Source organism: Ailuropoda melanoleuca, chromosome 4, assembly GCF_002007445.2.
Source record: "Ailuropoda melanoleuca isolate Jingjing chromosome 4, ASM200744v2, whole genome shotgun sequence".
Lineage (NCBI taxonomy): Eukaryota > Metazoa > Chordata > Mammalia > Carnivora > Ursidae > Ailuropoda > Ailuropoda melanoleuca.
Genome location: NC_048221.1, coordinates 123,783,682 through 123,802,744, shown reverse-complemented (window position 1 = coordinate 123,802,744; position 19,063 = coordinate 123,783,682). Strand labels below are relative to the sequence as shown.

General features: G+C 56.1%; 1 protein-coding gene across 1 annotated transcript in view; it reads left to right on the top strand.

Annotated features, from left to right (window-relative positions):
* The first annotated feature begins 2,301 nt into the window (after positions 1-2,301).
* Positions 2,302-19,063, top strand: part of KCNK3 (potassium two pore domain channel subfamily K member 3) — a 37,856-nt gene continuing 21,094 nt past the window's right edge. The window contains 1 exon segment of the mRNA XM_034659777.1: positions 2,302-2,667. Coding sequence (XP_034515668.1) covers positions 2,385-2,667 — 283 coding nt within the window. The 5' untranslated portion in view covers positions 2,302-2,384.

Here is a 19,063-nt window from a genome sequence, read left to right as displayed (position 1 = left end):
CTCCTGGGCTCCAGGGACACTATGCTACACTCCCCTGCCAGCAGGTGTCCTGATCCCATACATATGGGGGCTACAGGAGAGACCCCAGCCATGGGACATAAGTCTTGGCCTCCCTTCACTCCCTGTGTGACTTTGAGCAACCCCCTTCTTACTCTCTGGGCCTCAGTTTCCTCATCTGTAACATGAGAGGATCAGGTTAGCTGGTTTTTAAAGGTTCTTCTAGTTCTGAAGTGCTGTGAGAACAAGCTTCATCATAATTAATAATAAATGCCCTGCCCCTAAAGAGAGCTTTTTCCCTTTTCCAAAGCTCTTTCACTCATAATATCACCTTTCATCTGCACAGCAGTCTGGCCCGACAGTCAGAAAAAAGCAGACCCTGGACGCACAGCTTTTCACACTGAAAACCAGGCCTCTTGAACCTGGCTCATTCAGACGGGCTTTGGGGTAATCGGCTTCTGGGGCAGCTGTGGCCAGGAGGACAGAACCTAACTTGTGCCCTCAACCCCGGGAAGCCAGGAAAGGCAACACTTGTCTTCCAGGGAGCCAGAAGATGCCATGGGGGAGGGGGGAGGCCTGCAGCAGGCTGAGTTCATGGCCAAGGGTGCAAAAAGCTTTTGTCAGATCGAAGACTCTAGTATAATTAGCCATTCCATTTATAGGTGAAAAAAACTGAGGCTCCAGGAGTCATTATGGAGAAGAGAATGGGTTTGGAAGGCAGACTGAAGTCTCTTCCAGCTGAACGACCTTGGGGAGTTCTCAGGACCGCCTTTTGCCTCAGTTTTCCCATCTCTAAAATGGACATAACCATACCTACCTTTCGGGGTTGTGGTAAGACTAGAGATAATAAATGGAACACGCCTAGCCTGACACACAGCAGATGATGGATACACACTCTGAATGAATGGTTGAAAGAAGCAGTGGGTGGGGAGCATTCTTCGGAAAGGCACTGAGATGCCCAGCAGGGACGGGTCAGGCCAGACTCTGGGCAGATGGCTCTCCTGCTTCTCTTCTTCTCCTCCTCAACCTACCCTCAGTCAGGAGCCTTGGGGCCTCTTCCCTGTCTCTCCTCGTGGCCTGTGCCAGGGTCCCGTGAAAGACTTTCTGACCCTCCTTGGCAGTGGGATTTGCATTCCGATCATTCTGCTCACGCAGCCCATCCAAGTCTGGAGTTGTGAGAAGCTAAGCAAGGCCTGTGGGATCATCTGCCCCGGCACCTCATCGGGGAGATAAGGAGGCGAGACTCTAAGAGGGGCAGTGACACCTCATCTGAGGTCTCACGGCCTGCCCCTCCTCACCACCACTACCACCATGTTGACAAAGGAAGAAACTGAGGCACAGAGAGCCACAGAGACCTCTCTGCTTCCCCTAGTCTGTCAGCAAGCCTCCTGGTCTGGGCCACATGTGCCCTTTTTCAGCTAGATCCCTCTTCTGTCGGGATGCCCCCATTCATGTCCGGCACTGTCTCTGGCAGCCCACCCCAAGCCCAGCCTGGCCCACTTGTGCAGGACTGGGGCTATGGATGTCAAGACAGTGTGACAGCCCTGGGGGAGCAGAGGAGGAGAGCCTGAGATTCAGTACCAGTAGCTGAGGCTGCTAGCCTGTGTTTCTCAGCCAGTTCCAGGAGCCGCACTGACCTGGGAAGGGTCACATTTCATGAAAGCAGGGCTTTCCCTTGGGTGTTGGCCCTGGGGTGCCCAGGTCCACAGCTGTGCCCTCCTGTTTCTAAGACAGCCAGCAGCCTGGTCGGAGGTGAGGGGGTGTGGCCTGGGCGGAGGGAAGTATGGCTGTGTCCCAGTGCTGGCAGTAGTTCACCACCGTGTGCCCTTGCGTGTCACTTGACTTCTCTGCACCTCAGTTTCCCATGGACATAATAAAAGGCGGCACAGCAAGACCCAAGGTCCCTTCCAGCTAAAGCGTGCTGTGATTTCGGCGGAGATGGGGGGAGTGGGGGGAGGACTCGCTCTGCCTGTTCCTTTTCCCTTCCTTGCTTTTCTTTTTCCGTCATCAGTTTATCTACAGCTATCCAGGTCTCCCTGTCTCTGTCGCTCTGTTTCCATCTTTCGCTTTCTGCCTCTCTCGCTCTGTATTTTTCTGCCTGCCGCTTCTTTTTCTGCGCCTGTGAGTCTACCTCTGGCTTTATCTCCTTATCTGTCACACCCCCCTCTGCCTCTTTTTCTCTTTCTCTGTAGTTATAGGCGTTTCTCTGTCTAGTTATCTCTTTCCCTGGGTCTCTCTCCTACGGTCCTGCCCGTTCTCTCCGCCGCTCTCCCGCTCACTCCCCCTCCCCTCCCCCTTCAGGCCGCCTCCGGGGCAGCAGTAGCGGCGGCCGGGGCCGGGGCGAGGGCCGGGGGCGCCGGGGGGCCGGCGGCGGCTCGGGCGGGACGATGAAGCGGCAGAACGTGCGCACGCTGGCGCTCATCGTGTGCACCTTCACCTACCTGCTGGTGGGCGCCGCGGTCTTCGACGCGCTCGAGTCGGAGCCCGAGATGATCGAGCGGCAGCGGCTGGAGCTGCGGCAGCAGGAGCTGCGGGCGCGCTACAACCTCAGCCAGGGCGGCTACGAGGAGCTCGAGCGCGTCGTGCTGCGCCTCAAGCCGCACAAGGCCGGCGTGCAGTGGCGCTTCGCCGGCTCCTTCTACTTCGCCATCACCGTCATCACCACCATCGGTAACTACTCGCAGGCGGGGGGCGGGGACCCGGGGGCTGGGCGCCGTGTTCCGGGGTAGTCCCGAGCCGGCCAGGACTGGGGGGATCCCCCGAGAGGGTCTAGGCGCCGAACCCCGCGCTGCCAGAAACCCGAGTTCAGCCTGGCTTGTCTGCTCCGCGGGGACAGGACTCGGGGGAGGCGTCGATTCCTGGCTCCGGACCTGACTCTCCGGCCGGGCCAGCCCTAACTTGTCCCTGCCAGGCTGCGCGAGGGCCTCAGGGGACTTTGAAGTGTGTGAGAGGGGCAGGAACGACCGGCGGCGGCTGGGGAGGAGGGGTGTGGCCGGGCCAGGCCCTGGAGCAGAGAGCTGAGCGTAGAGCGGCGGGGAGCGCGCGACTCCGTGTCCCTGGCAGATGGGCTTCCGCACCTTGGCGTGTCTACACCCGCTGGGGCTCCAGGGAGACGTGTGGATGCAGGTACTCGGGCACTCCGTGGTACTCCTGCCTACTCTGGGTTCCTAAAACACCCTCTAACTGCCTCTGTGAGTGCCGCTTGGAGTGTGTGTGTGTGTGTGTGTGTGTGTACACGCCTGCGTGTGTGTGTGTGTGCGCGCGCGTGTGTGTGTATGTGTGTGTGTGTCCAGCTCCCAGAGTTTGGGCGCAGCCAGCCAGTGCCTTTAATTTTCTTAGGGAAGCAGATTTGGTGCTGGAAGCCAGATCCAGCTCTGCCTGCCTTCTCTGCTGTCCCGGGAAAACAGTCACCCCGCAGGAATGGCCTCAGTTCTCTTCTCCAAGCAGCGGTGCCGCAGGCCACACACACACCCAGACTCTCTCACAACATAGGTACAGGCACATATACACACAGGTACACACACAGCACACAGAGGGCAGACACAGGCACGCATGCACAAAGCACACAGATGGATGTCCAGGAAAGGAATCTTCAGTGCGATTAGGAAGTGTCCAAATAGGAGTAAACACCGCACCGGCTCCCAAGACTCTGATTCCAGCCCAGCTCCATCGCTTTTCCTGCTCTATGACCTTGGGCAAGTCCCTTCTTCTGTCTAGGTCTCAAGGCTCACCTCTAGACCATGAGAGGTTGGCTAAAATGATCTCAGGCCTTCCACCCAGTGCTGGCACGCTCCCAGCTCACCTTCCCACAAAGCCCATTGGGATGCCTCCAGGCCTCCATCTTTTCCATTCCTTCTCCTCTCTCCAGTCCCTCTCCTTGCTTTGGCTGAGCTCCCCGGGGCTCGTTGCCACTTGGCATAGCCCATGACAAGATGGCAGTGTTTTCCCGGGAGTCCACAGGAGTTGAGGGGGTAAAAGGTGGGACTGGACACTGTTTCTGCAGTCTGTCCACTGCAGGACTTTGTCCCAAGGCTCCACTCCTCTCTGGGGTCCATGGGGAGCTCTGCTATGTAGTCTCTGGATTCCCCTCTTAGAAGAGGAAGAAGAGGGCCCCAAGAGTGAATGTGGCCCAAATGGGGGCATCTCTGGGTCCCGCTGACCCTCTGACTTCGGGGCAGAATAGTCAGACTCAGACCTGCCCAGGAAGGAGCCTCCCCTCCCCCACTTCCCTGCCACCTGCCAGGGTTTCAGGAGCACTGAACAAGAGTTAGGCCTTCCCCTTCCTCTTCCCACAAGTGCAGCCTTTGATTATACATCCCCTTTCTCAGTCCCCTGGTCCCTAGCTCCACAGTAACTTCCCAAATGACCTTGCCTCCAGCCTCATTCCCCCGTGGAACCATCTCCCTCTGGACAATGCTGCCAGAGAGAATCTTCCCAACGTGCAGCTCTGACCATACCAGTACCCTCTCAGAAGCCCTCAGTGGCTTCCGGCTGCCTGTGCAATCAGCTCAATGCTCCTTATCCCAAATTGAAGGACCTTTGTACCTGGCTCTAACTCTATCTCTGGCTTCCTTTCTCACTTCTTACTGACATGATCCCTCCACCACAGCCAGCAGCCATACCGTCTCCTGAGAACAACTTAAGCGCGCCTGTCAGGCACACCTTCTTCTCTGTCTTCTATTTATCTTGTCCAAGCTAACCTTCCAGATCCAGCTCAAATCCCACTTCCTCCTTGAAGTCTCCCAGACCATCCCAGGCCATCACTCTGGACAACTTAGCAGGACTCACTGTCAGGACAACCTGGGTGACAGTGTAGGCTCTCTTGCATGGTTATTTACATTTTAAGGGATGTGTTTTGTCTCTTTAACCACATTGCAATTAACCTCTGTATGGGCAGGGCCCTGTGGTTCCCATCTCTGTTCTCCCAGGGCTGGCACAGTACCCTGTGGCACACACGAGCACACAAAGAATGTTCCTGATGGGCTGAAGGTGTGCAGAAATGAAAGGGCATCATCCTTCCCCTCCATCCCTGGCATTTCCTAAAGTGCTTATAGTCCTTACCCAGACAGATGCTAAAAGCTGGTGGTAGAGGCAGACAGAGTGCTGTTCTGGTGATATTTATTGATATAGTGCTGGGCAAGAAGAAAGACAGCATCAAGGCACCACCCTAGTTCTGTGGGAGCCCCAGAAGGGCACTGCCCACTTCCTGCCCCACCCAACCATCCCTGGCTTTTTGTCACCTCTCTCTCTGGCTACACCATCTGGCTGGAAACGGTCCACAGGGGCTCTGCTCTAAGACAAGCCTGTCTGGGCTGTGATCAGATGGCCTGAAGGGGCCCTGTATTAGAAGATGATGACCAAAAGCCCAGAGGCACAGCCTCTATCCACCTGACCCCTCTGGGGACCCAAACTGGTCTCCTGAGTCACCGGGACTCACATTGGGATAGAAAAATGACAGAACCTCCCACTTAGAGATCACAAAGCACACTCATCTCATCTCTTGAGTCGCAGCCTTCGCCGCTCAGGAAAGTTGCCAGGGCAGGTATTATTAGCTCCAGTGCACAGATGAAGCCATGGTGGGAAAGGAGGGGAAGGGACTCCCCCAAAGTCATGCAGCTGGTGAGCAGTGGAGTTAGAACCTGAAGCTGGGTCTTCTGACTCCAAGCCCAGTGCTCTTTCCCTGCCGGTCTCTTGGCTGCTGCTTCTGTCTCCATATGCTGTGAAGCCCAGAGCCAGCGGAAGTTGGCATGGCCGGGACGTGCTCGGTGATGCCAGCTCGCAGGGTGCTCTCGGGCGGGCCTGGTTGGTTGAGGGTCAGCAGGGTCTGAGTAAGTCATTCACCTGGTTAGTCACAGCCTCCATGGGCTGCAAGGATTCCTCCAGCTCCCTCATCCCTGGCCTCCCAGCCAGGAAACCCTTCCTTTGTTGTGCCCTAAGTTCATCAAACGCAAATGGAAACTCTTTTCTGGGAAGCTTAACCTCTCTGGCTGTTGAGTCATTAAACTCCTCCAGGGCCCCAGCCCCATCTATTCATAGCCTGGAGGCTGTCAGAGCTGGAAGGGGACTCCAAATCATCTAGGGCCACCCCCTCCTCTTACAGATGAGGAATCAGAGAGGTGACAGGAGTCACACAGCCAGAGGTGAACCAAGCCTGACTCCCGGGCCTCCACTCCTTCCCCTCGTGCAGGACGCCTCTTACTTGTTATTGTTATTATTAACCGCGGGAACAGCCACAGTAATCCTAGCAGCCACCATTGATTGTCTGCTGTTTGTCAGGCTCTATACGCTCTCATTCAGTTCTCTTGCCACCCCCTCAAGAGGGGCATTAGTACCCCCACTTCTGGGCAGAGGAACCTAAGGCGCTGTGTGTAGATGACTCACCCGTGGCCTTGTGACTTGAAAGTATGGCACCTTCCCAGATTCAGCTGAGCCTCTTTGACTCCCATGCCCTGGCTTTCCTGCCAGTTCTTTCCCCACTTCAAGAACTCAGCCCAGACCCTGTATCTTCAGGGCACCAAGGAGCCAAGGCTTGTCTTTTCTCCCTGGCAAAGCCCTTCCCAGGAGAGTGCCTCTCCCTCCAGCACACTGCGGCCAGCCTGCCGCTCCCCCACACCCCAGCCCGTGACCAACCCAGACCACGTGGCAGAGCTGTGCCCAGCACCAGGCCCTACCTGAGACCACCACAGACTCACAGGTGCTCTTCTCCCATGTGGGCCCCCGTAATCCTCGGGGCTCTAAGGCAACAACAGGCCATGTGATTGATTAGCTGCTGGAGCTGGGGCAGAAAACCTTCTGTTCTGCTCTCTCCTCAGCTTCCAGCCTGTTCTCAGCTGAGCACAGGCTCCCATCACCCATCACGTGGCCTGGGAGTCCTTAGATTGTGAAATCAAGCAGGCAGCTCACGAAGGACCCTGTACTTTTTACATCTTTCCAAGAAGGAGGAGAGTACAGAAGTGACCTGCCACCCAATACATCCTAGAGTCCTCAAATAAAAGAGTGAAAGGAGACATCAGCAATCATCCAAACACCCAGAGAGGTGAGTGACTTGCCCAAAGTCACACAGCAAGTCGCAAGCACAAACCTGATTAGAACCGAGGCCCTCGGATGCCCCCACTAGAACTCTCTCGTCACCCTAGCCGGTTCCCCTCAAGACCCACCATCTCTCTTAGCACCGAGAATTGTGGTTGCTTTTCACTCCTCTGTTTCCAGTCCTCTGTTGACTTGCTGGGGTAGGGTGAAGGGGCAGCCCAGCCTGGAATAGTCCTACTGCCCACTCTTGGTCAGTATTTCCTTCCTCCCTGCCCACAGGCCACCCCTCTGCTTTGACTGCACAAGCCTTTTCTGTGGTGGTCTAGGAAGGTGGGCTCTGGCTTAGAAGCCAGAGTGCCTGGGTTTATCCCTCAACCTGCCTTTCCACTCACCTCCCCCACCCCACCCCCTGCCACTAGTTATATGATCTTGGACAAGTTACTTAGTCTCTCTGAGCTTGTTTTGTCATTTGCAAAATGGGGAGAATGATACCTGCCTCCCAGGAGGAAATGGATAATATAAAGGAAACGCCTGGTACCAAATAGGTACTTAATAAGCCACATCTGCAATGATCAATGTAATTAACATTATTGTTCATGTATTATTACTATCACTCCCCCCACAGAAAGGAACTGCTTGGTTTCCCAAGGATTACCAAGACCACAGCTACCTCTGCTCCCTCCTAACAGGGGACGGTGGTGTTGGGGACCAGAGGCTGCCACACCCTTCCCTGCATTCTCCTAATCCCATTCTCCCAACCCAGGTTTCTAGATCCTACCCATGCCTGGAGTTGGCCTGACATCCAGCCTCAGGGCAATGCTCCCTCCTTTGAGCAGGCAGACCCTGCAGGAAACCGGTCAAGGACAGTGAGGTTCACAGTGGTAGGAGAACCTACCCCTGGATTGGAATAAGGAGGCAAGAGTTCCAGCTCCACTTAGCTCAGTTGCTGGTCCTCTGTGACCCTAAGTTTCCTCATCTGCAAAGAGGGTGTATTTGATCAGAGGTCCTTCTGACTGTCATGCCTCCTACCTGCATCTCCAGTTCCCACACATCATGGTTGGGGGCTGGAGACAGGGAGGGAGTGGGGGGCGAGAATAGGACCAGAAATAGAAGACACAAGGCTGGCCAGAGTGGGGACAGAACCAACACAATAAGTATTTTCAAAGAAAACATAAACAAGCACAGATGAGTTTAGTGCAAATCGCCACTATAAGCAGCTTTCAGCTGGCAGCACAAACGGTGAATCTGTGAGTTGATTTTGTAATAAAAAAAAATGTAAAAGTGATTTCCCTGCAGTCAGCCAGCAGCCAGGGAAGAGACCCAGCTCTGACGGAGATCATTATCAGAGACCCAGATGGGCGCTCCCTCACGTCCCATCCCTGCCTTGGACGCAGGGACCTGACGTGGGTGGGTCTATTACCCGAAGGGCAAGGGCGCTGTCTGGGGCACTCCCCACAGCCGGCACTCTCACCGCTGCCCTGGGAGGGCGGGCCTTCTCATTCTGTTATGGTCAAAGAAAGGGAAGCTCAGAGAAGTTCGAGAATTGGCCCTGGACCCTAGAAATATTAAACGATTGCGCCAGGGTTTCCATCCAGGGCTGTAGGGAGTATCTTTCCACAGAGTCATGTGGCTCCTCCCCTTCCCCCCACTCCAAGGAGCCCTTGCGGTCCCTTCCATATGAACGTCACAAATGATGCAGGATGGGATACCAGGGTCCGCACAGGACACTCAGCTGTGGCCTCAGCGTCAGGATCTCTCGCCCTCAAGAGTAGTTTGCCCAAAGAGAAATCAGAATTTTATCTCTGACCCTCTCATTTTACAGGGTGGAAGGGAAAATTCAGATCAGAGAAGGGGCATGGTCAAGGCTACACTTGACAGTTATTCTCAGAGCTGGCCTTGAAGCCCTGTTTACTGACACTTCCCTTGGTGTTCTTGCCCGCCCCCCGCCCCCGTCAGGCTCTTAAAGAAGACAGCAAGCTGCCAGCCGGCCTGCTCTGCTAGCCCTGGGCCTCCTCCTGACCCGCCTATTAGCCTGTGGTCGGCAGAGATCTGCCTGACAAATGCCTTTCCAGCCCCTTGTCGCTGTGGAGAGAGCAGTCAAGGGTCCCAGTGATGCCGCCGCCTCCCAGCTTGGACAACACTTCCTTGTTGTCCAGAAACTGCCCGGGCTAAGGCAGTTCCCAGGCAGATCCTGGGGACCCACCCCTCACTCTCTCCTGGAGCCCCCCCCACCCCAAGCTACCGCCACGATCATACCTTCACCTTCCCGTTTTCCAGAGCGGGCCTCAGCTGCCACCTAGAGCAATCCATTCCAGTCCTCTTGGTCCTTTGGCCTCCTGGGATCCCTTTCAGGCTGGGGCCAAGCTCCCACCCTCTGCCTCCACAAAAGCAGGCTCTCACTGCTCCTGCCTCCTGCTCCTTCCTCCGGTGACACACAGGACCCCTTTGTGAGGGGGCACGTGGCTGCTGGGAATTCAAAGCAGGAGCCTGGCCCGGGAGCTAGAAACAGGGTTCTTCTTGCCCTTTAGACAAATCCTTCCAGCTGCTCTCTCTCTCCTGCTGCCCCTGAACTCGTGGGAAGAGCAGACACTTCCCTGGCGTGCCTCAGGCTTCCCACCTGTACAAGGAGATGTTCCACAGGGGAGCTGAAGAAGTCCTGCTCAGCGATGTGGATACATTAATGCTTTGCAAACACTGGTGAGCAGGGAAAGACCTGGTTCATCTGGTTTAAATGCAGATTCTGAGTCAGGAGGTCTGAGGGGCCCTGAGATTCTGCCGTTCTACCAAGCCCCCCGGGGGACACTGGTACTGTTGATTCATAGTCCACACTTCAGTAGCCAGGATCTAAACAACCTGGAGACCTGACTTTGGGGAGTAGACTTGAGGCGTGGACTGTGGTTTTAAGACCAAGAATGTGTAGAGCTGGAAAAATCCCTAGGAATCTGGTTGTGGAATATGAGAGCCAATGGCCTCAGAGCTAGTGCATCCTGACGCTGAGGCTGGAGAGGGGCTGTGGCTGCCCTGCAGGAGCCAGCCATGGAGGCTCGGTGAGGCCACAAGCTGTGTGGTCCCGCGGGTGAGGGGAAGGGAGGAGAGGCCTAAAGAAGGGCTTCCCTATGGAGAAGCCTGCAAACTGGTATCCGCTGTCCTCAACTGTCCTCCATTCCTTCCGCATCTGCCGGGGAAGCTCCTCAAATCCATGGACAATGTGTGCCCCAGAGATTAAATGTCCAAGTGGGAAACTGGCTCATCCCTCATGGCGGCTACCCAAAATCCCAAGGGGCAGTGCAGCCTCCAGTCACCCTTAGAAAAGGTTTGGGCTCATTTCTTCTTTCAAGAAGAGCCCCCAGCTTCCCATGGGCTGGGATCCAGACAGCAAAGACTCAGGGAGGTCTCCAGGCCCATGGTCCTATGGCTCCTAGACACACTCACTCTGTCATCGGCAATAGTGTGGAATGCACTGACAGGTGGAAGGCAGGCTATACGAGGGACGACCTGGGGAACAGTCAGAGGAGGGGAGCAGTGTGTCAAATGAAGGACACTTGGCAGGGACAGGTGTGGAGAGCATGCATGCTGCCTTCAAATATCTGCTGGGCTATTGCAAGATAAAAGAACCAACCTTGGGCTGATTGGGCCCAAGGGGTTGAACCAGCACCAGTGGGTCCAGTCCTTAGACTTAATCAAGTCCAGTATAAGAGCTTGTTCGAGTTGAAGCTGACCAAAGATGGACTACGTAGCCTTGAGAGGTGGTGAGCTCCCCATCGTAGGAAGCATACAAGAAGAAACTGGGTGGGCAAGTTGCAGAGGATACCTGTATCCGTTGGGGTTCAGAGAAGCAGAACCTGTAGGAGAACTATATTAAGAGACATATTACAAGGACTTGGCTTAGGTGATAGTAGTGACTGCTAGGCAAGTCTGAGATCCATGGAGTAGGCTATCAGGAAGCCGGAAGTCTTTCCAGCATGGGCTGAAACTGCCTTCCACGGGCAGAATTTCTTCTTCAGGGAACGTTCAGTTTGACTCTTAAGGCCTTTCAAATGATTGAGTCAGGCCCACTCAGATTATCGAAGATAATATGAAATAATCTCCCTCACTTAAAGTCAACTGATTATGGACTTCGGTTACATCTACAGAATGTTTCACAGCAACCTAAATTAGTGTTTGATTAATAACTACAGGCTTTAACCTAGCCAAGTTGACACGTCAAAAAGATCATCACACTACCCATATATCAGACTGGGGGCTACCTTAAAGGGCTTTTAAGATTCTTCCCAACCCTGAGATGCTTTGATTTCTTAATCTTCAGAGGGGCAGCCTGGAGAGTCCAACGACCCAAAGAGGGACCCCTAGTCCCTCAAAAATCATTGAGATCTCCTGAGTACTAGACACTATACTCGGCACGGAAAGAATAGAAAACGAAGACCCAGCTCCTTCCCCATGGAGCCTCTGGTCCGTGGAATCCTGAAACCACAGTTGAATATTATATATACTGAACCCTAGTAGACACTCAAAGTAGAGATCTGAGAAGGCTTTCTGGAGAAGGTAGCACTTGAGGGAGCTTGAATGAGGAGTGAGGACTCTAGTAGATCATGATGGGCAGTGAGAAGTTTCTAGATGAGGGAACAGCATGGGGCAGGCTGAAGGGCATGAGTGTGTCCAAGGAAAGGGGCAGGGGCAGGGGCGGACCGTAGAGGGGCTGTCTTCTGGCCTCTGGTGGGCAGACTTGATTGCACAGACGCTGGAAAAGGGAAGTGCAACCCCCAACCTGTGCTCTCCTGCCTGGATCCTGACCCACGGGTGTCCCCATGATCCCAGTTAAATCACTGGGCGTCCCCATGACCCTGTTTGAACCAGTGGATCACCTCAGTTGATAGCAGGTGCCTCCATGACCTTGGTTGAACCCATGGGTGCCCTCATAACCCCAGCTGCACCAGTAGGTGCCCCCAGGATTCCAGTTGAACCAGAGGGTGATAAACCTGAATCCTGACTATCTCCCTTCTCCCTCGCCCTGGTCACCCAGCAGACCTCAGCCCCCAGAGAATGCTTTCCCTCCCTCCCGTCACCACACTTCCTTTTCTGGGCCACAGGGCCACTCTGGAGCCCAGACCGAACCCAGGTTTATGGATGGTATGCAGGAGCCCCGGGGCAGCCCTGAGCTGACCGAGGAGATACTGTCACACGACCCCGTGTGGATATTTTCTGCAGAGACAACCCCAGACCCCAGCTCTCAGACCCCTGCATCTCTGCTCAAGACTTCACAGCTTGGCATGGACTCAGTGTCTCCCTTCAGGAATGTGTAGGGCCTCCTGACCACAGCTCGAATGCAGAAATAACCATCTCAGAAACATCCGGAGAGGCACATTCCAGCCCGCCAGCTGCAGGACTGTCTGGGGGGCTCTCTCCAGAGATCCAGACTGACAGGCCCCAGCAGAGCAGCCCAGAGAGGAGGACACCAGGCTCTCAGACAGGAAGTGGCCCTCTCCTCCAGGACGGCCCCAGGCCTCCTGCTAGTGTGGAGGAGCTCCTGGGGACCTTGCGGCTGGATGGTTGCAGGCAGGAGCAAGCCTAAGATTGACGCTCCAGGGGGGTCTGTCCTGGGCTGTTTGTCCAGATCTTTGACCTGACGTGGAGCAGCCACTCCGCTGCAGAGCCGGCCTTGGTTTCCACAGTTAGGAGCCAAAACTGCCATTCACTGGGAGGTTCCTCTGGGCAGAGCGTTGCATGTATCACCTCATTCGATCCTCACGGCCACGGCCACGGCCACAACCACAGTGGCACTGTTGCAATCCCCATCTTACAGACAAGGACCCGGAGGCTCAGAGGAGTTAGGGAACGCACACAAAGGCCGATTGCTGGCCAGAGGCAGAACAGGGATGTGTGAAGCATGCAGAGCCCTTGGCTTATAAAGCCCTGGGTCATACAGTATCTCTTCCGAGGCTCCTGGAGACCCAAAGGCTTAGGTATCATTACTCCTACTTTGCCAAAGAAGACCAGAGAGCATCAGGTCCCTTCCCGCGATCCTAAGGTGGTGATGTGGGAGGAGGAGTCAACTCGGGACCCTCCAAACCTAAACCACACCCTCTGTCACCTCCTAGACAGTGGCCGGAGGTAGGTTATTCCCAAGGCATGGGTGTGGGGTTGGTGCAGAAGTGCGTGTCAGCCTATGGAGGGCAGCAGGGGCAGTAGTGGGGGGCAGTTGTCACGGGGTGGTCTTAGTCTCATGCATTTGTCGAAGCCTTCTTTCTGAACAGGATGGGAACCCAAGCCTAAAAATGAGAACAGAGCGATGATTCTTAGGAGTGGCCAGTGAGTGAGAGAGGAGGCTTTGTCAGGGGCAACTGGGCAAGTCACCTGCTCCCCCGTGTGTGGAGGGACAGGTAAGATGGCCCCTGACCACCAAATAGGATGCTTGTCCCAGGAACAGCCATTGTTTGGAGCCAGAGCGATGGGTGTCAGGGCCTGGCCCTTGGACTTCATTCATTAGGCCTGAGCTAAGCCCAGAGGCCTGTAAGTTTTAAACAGTACCCTGGTGAAAGGAATCTGCAGCCAGGTTTGGGAAGCACCAGGGAGGAGAGCGCTTATTAGAATCTGCATTCTGTACTTCGGAGGCTGGGTCGCTTGCCAGCCAGGGGCTAGCATTTTCTTTCTGGGTTTCCTTGGTACTTAGGAAACATTCAAGAGGCAGCTAAGGGACAATCCTGGGGTCAACCAGGTGGCAGAGACAGCAGGAGTCAGTGTGTGGCCCCAGGAGAAGGGGCCGGTGCCTCCCACCCCCGAGGTAAAGGAGCTGAGAGTCTCAGTGGGGTCCTAGGGACAGGTCCCACCTTCAAAGCTTTAGCTCTCAGACTGCTCTTGACCCCAGGGAAGGGGGTCAGCCCCAGCAAGGCCCCTCAGCCATGTGAGCATCACTCACCTGGGAACAAACTGGGGGCCTTTGGTCTGGCCGAGCCAGGTGACTCCCTCTTCAATGTGACCCTGCATCCTGGATTTTCCAAGGGGAGGGTGGAACAGGGTAGGACCCTCTGGGGGGCTCTTGGTCTTTGATCCACCTCCAGGCGGGGCCAGAGAGAGAAAAACCTGGACCCAAATTCAGCAGCAGCCCTCCCCTTGGGTGTCAGGCCCAGCTCAGCGCCCCAGAGTTGGAAACACTCATCTTCCCTGGGCACCGAAGTGGCCCTGCGGTCAGTCCCCTGCCTGTCCATCAGGGTCAGCAACCTGATTCACAGAGGTGGGCTGTGTGTCCTTTCTCAGAGCCGTGACTAATGACTTAGCTTACTGCAACTGAGCTAAGGAAAGTGGGACATGCGATCCCCTCCACTGTTTCTCAGCTCCTACCCGCCTGGGAGACCCGCAGCAGGTCCTACCTGCCACGTTCCAGCCTCATCGGCAAGGGATTGGGCTGGTGCGTCTGAGCCCCTTACAGCTCTGACGGTCTCTGTTGGACCTACTCCTGGTCTCTGCTTCCAGGCCCTCCTAAGAAGCACACTACCCAGGATTATAGTCTTGTCCCCACTTCACCCCATGCTGGCTGAGCCCTGGAGGGACTTCCTCTTGTCCAGTCCCAAGAATAGAGCTCTGTACAGGACCTCCAAGTCACCCCTTTCGGAAAGAGAGCATTTCTGACTGTGGCCGAGGCCCCGCTTATCAGCAAGAGCAAGTCCACTGCCCCAGCCCCTGGGACAGCTGGAATGCAGGAGCCTCCCACCGGAAAGGGCGGCACCCCCAGCTGGCAGCTCCCACAGCAGTCGTGGGTGGGGTGTGGGAGGCAGCCGTGGTCTGAAAGCAGGCCGAGCCCAGGCAGCGCTGTCTGATGCGGGGTGGCCAGGAGAGAGGCCGCAGATACTCTTCTTCCCAGGATGCCTCTGGCCTTAAGCCGGCCCAGGCTGAGTACACTGCGGCGGGGGCGGGGGGGGACCAGTCCTGCCCTCCTGGCCTGAGGCTAGCTCGGAGGCTTCCAGGGCGCTGGGACCTAAAGTCCTGCTCATGGTCCAACTTCCAGCGTCCTGCCTAGACCAGTGACCTTCTCGATCTCTGAGGGGCCAGGGTTAGCCCCTGGGTCCCCACCATGGTTTAATATCTCCAAATGTGAATGGGACATCACATGTTACCTGTTGCAGAGCATACACAGGCCAACCCGAAGGACGTGGCACGCATCGCCCTCAGCCTGCCCCAGGAAGGGGGGAGATCAGGGTGTCGACGCTGACATACTCGTGCAGAACCAGGGCTCAGCTTGGCACTGGACGGCATCACAGCCATCCCTGGGGTCCTTCGGATTCTTTGAGAATCACTGATTCGGGGCAACACTTCCTTCTTCCAGATGAGGAGACTGAGACCCGGGGCCGGGGGCAGGGGGAAATGGAGGGTGACCTGCCCCAGACACCCACAGTTCATTAACAGAGCCAGTCCTGAGACCCAGCCTCCTGGTCCTTTCCACTCCCTCGATAACCACACGGTCATCCCTCCACTCCCCTCACTCTTCTGAGCAGCTTCCATGAGTCAGGCACCATTCTAGGTCCCTAAGCCTCAGCTCTGTCCTCACAGTGTCTACATTTCAGAGGAAGTAAGTAGTCAATAAACTGAGTTATATGATCACAAATGACCATCATCTCACTGGTAGCAAGTGCCAGGAGACCATAAAGCAAAATGATGTGGTAAGGCTCCGGGCGGCTCAGTCGGGTAGGCACCCGACTTCTGATTTCAGCTCAGGTCATGATCTCAGGGTGGTGGGAAGGAGCCCTGCTCAATGCTTGGCGGGCAGACCGCTTGAAATTCTCCCTGTGCCCACCCCCACCCCCACTCATTTTCTCTCTCTCAAAATAAATAAGTAAATCTTTTTAAAACAAAGAAACCCAAGAGAATGTGGTAGAGCGAGGGATGGGCAATTCTTCCAGGGAGGCGTCTATAGGATGCAAAAATCACAAAGAGCCTGGGAGGAGGGAAGGACAGCAAATGCAAAGCGCCCAGGTGGGCCAGAGTTTGACATGTTTGAGAAACAGGAGCAGAAAGGGTAGTGGGCTGCGGGCACACCGAGCCTAAAGGCAGAAGCGTGGACGGGCTGGGGCTTCCAGGGCCATGGAGGCCATGGTCAAGAGCTTGAGTTTTATTCCAAGTGTAATGGAAGTTCCTGGAAGGTTTTAAGCAGGTTTGTTATGTGACATGACGAAAGTTTTTACCAGATCGCTGTGGCTACCCTGTGGAGGTCGGGTGGCTGTAGTTCAAGAGGAAAGTTGGGAGACCTACCAAGCTTCCAGTGTCTTGAGAGACAGGGCTGGTTGGACCCGGGTGGAGACTGTGGATGTGGTGAGCAGGCGTGGATTGAGGGTCTGTGTCAGGGCTGAAGGGCCGGACCTGATGCTGGTCATGATGCATGTGTTGGGGGAGAGGAGGGAGGGAGAGAGCGTGGGCATCAGGGCAAGAGGCTCGTCGAGGGTGGTCTGTGGCCTGAGCAACTGGATGGAGGGTAAGCACTATCTGAGATGGAAAAGAAAAACATGCAGAGAGTAACAGGTTTGGTAAAGAGATGAGATCTGAGACTTCGGTTTTAGACACACAGGTTAATTTGGAGATGCTTATTACGAGTCCCTGGGGGCAGTTAGACAGACAAGTCTGGAGCTCCAGGGAGAGGTCAAAGCGGAGATCCACATTTGGGAGTTATCAGATGGAAATAATATTTAAAGTCCTGTGGCTAGATGAGATCAGCGGGGAAGAGGGGAGAGCAGGGGAGAAAAGCCCCAGGGCCAGCACGCAGCCCCCTCCGCCTACCACCACCAAGGTGGGGGTGCAGAGGGGCAGGAAAGGGGGCCGGCCAGATCCTGGAGAGGAACCTGGAGAGCAAGAGCAGCGTTTCAGGAGAGAGGGAGCCGTCAGCTGCCAGCTGCTGCTGGGAAATCAAGTCAGATGACCACAGGGAAACAACCAGTGCGCTTGGCAGCCTGGCGGCCGTGGGAGACACTGACTGTGAGAACCCAGGGCCGCAGTCCACGGCTTGTTCCGGGAGCGGGAGAAGGTGGTGGGGCGACTTTTCTATCTGTGGAGCCGGAGGTGGAATGGAGGGACCAGATTCCAAGAGAGGCAGGGGAGAGAAGACACAACATCGCAGCTCCCGGTCCCCAGGCCTCTTCATAAATGCTTCACAAGCCCTCCTGCAGAGACCCACGAGTAGTTATCATTATGTCCATTATGCAAATGAGGTCCAAGTTCCAGCACGGTTATGAGCTCAGGGCACCCAGCCAGGGGCCCGAGTCCAGGCCCATCTGACCCCAAAGCCCCTGCTTGTCGTGCAGTAGCCCCCCGACCAACTCCCAGCTCTGCCTGTCTCCCCTTGCTGCTGCTTCCCACATCTGCTCCCACCACCCCAACCAGCCTTGGCCTTTGATCATTTCTGTCAGCTTCCAGCAGTCTTGGCCTCTGCCTCCCTCCTTGGGGTAAGCTCTGCTTTTTCTCTTTGATCCTGCAAGTCTGTCCTCAGCTGCGCCCGCAGCTGGGCCCCATGTCCCCTCCCCACCCCACCCCCATCATGGCAGGATGTCCTCACACCCCCTGCCAAAGGGGGGAGCTCTGCAAGACTTCCTGAGGGCTTTGGGGGAGCCTCGGTCTTCGAGATGGGAGTGTGGTTCCTGCCTCTTCAGCTGCTGCTCCCCAGGAAAGAGCCCGGGGGCTTTTCAGGCCTGGCCAGGCTGCAGTCCAGCTCCCACTAGGCACTGAGGGTCCAGAGACAGGAGCTCACAGGCCAGAGATGCCTGTGGAGGCAGCCAGGGGTGGGCAGCCTGAAGGGCCATGCCTCCTTACCCCCTGGGTCAAGGTGGACCTCGAAGTTCTTTTCAAGAGAATGGTACACCTGAGAAACGGTGGTCAGGAGTTCTAAAGAGGGAGACAGAACTGGCAAAACCAGCTACCTGGCCGCCATCCCCCCCCCCCCGCAGGCACTTCAGGGAAGAGCGGGGCTCAGGACCCCAAAGTCCCTTTTGAAACCTGAGGATTTCCAAGGCAAAGTCATGAGGCAAGTCCTAGAGCTAAGTAGGGTCACGAGAAGCCCTACCAGGACCTAGGGCACATGTGTCTCTCCGCCCAGCCTGGGTGCTCTCCTCCTTCCCCTGCCTCTGCCTCCCGTTGAAGATGAAGGAGGCCATCCAGGACACCCCGGGCCAGCTCCAGCGCCTACCCTCAGATTCAGAGGCCCTGCCTGCCCCTGGCCATGCTGTGACCCGGCGCCCAGCTGGAAGAGATGAGCAGAGGGGACCCAACACACGGGCACCAGGGGGTCCACACTCCCCAAAGTCCTGACAGGGGGCTGCAGTAGTAATTAGCTCCTCACACATCCCTGGGGTTATTTTTAAGCCTCGTTCTTCCCTGGTTTATTTTTAAAGTAATACTGGCACGTGGCTGGCCAGCTGCCCTTCCCAGGTGCCCGTGCCAATTGGGGCCAGGAAAGGAGCAGGGCAAGATGCACCCCTCCTGGGGGCCCCCCACCGGGTGCCAGAGTTAACCAGCCCCTCACTGGAGGGCAAGGAAGTTCTTGCTGCCCTGAAAGCCTGGGTCCAGACTGGGGTGAGCAGGGGGGCTGGCAGCGGGAGACCCCACCAGAGACTCCCCCACTGCCATCTTGCCTCTGATGCACACACTGCGTGACCTTGACCAAGTCACCTCACCTGCCCAAGCCTCGGCTTCCTCAGTAGGGGGAGTGATAGCCATACCTGCCTCCCTACTGTCAAACTCTCAAAAGAGAGCGAGAAGCTTCAGTGCTGCACAAGCAGGGAGGAATCCTGGGCTTAACTCCCCATTCCAACATGCTGCCTCCCTCTGTCCTGTGAAACTCTCTAGAAGCCCTGCCTTTCTCCCTGGGCCAGAGACTCCGGTCCGCGAGAGGCTCCTCAGTGCCCTTCATCTCTTACCCACCTGCCCTGAGACCTGCCTTCCACATTTTCAGCCTGGCCAAGCTCTAATCCAGGCTTCCCGGGGTGCAGGGCAGCTGTCAGGCTGCAGGTGGCCATGAAAAGCCTTTTGCTTGGCATGGCGGTGTCGAGGGCAGAGCCACCCC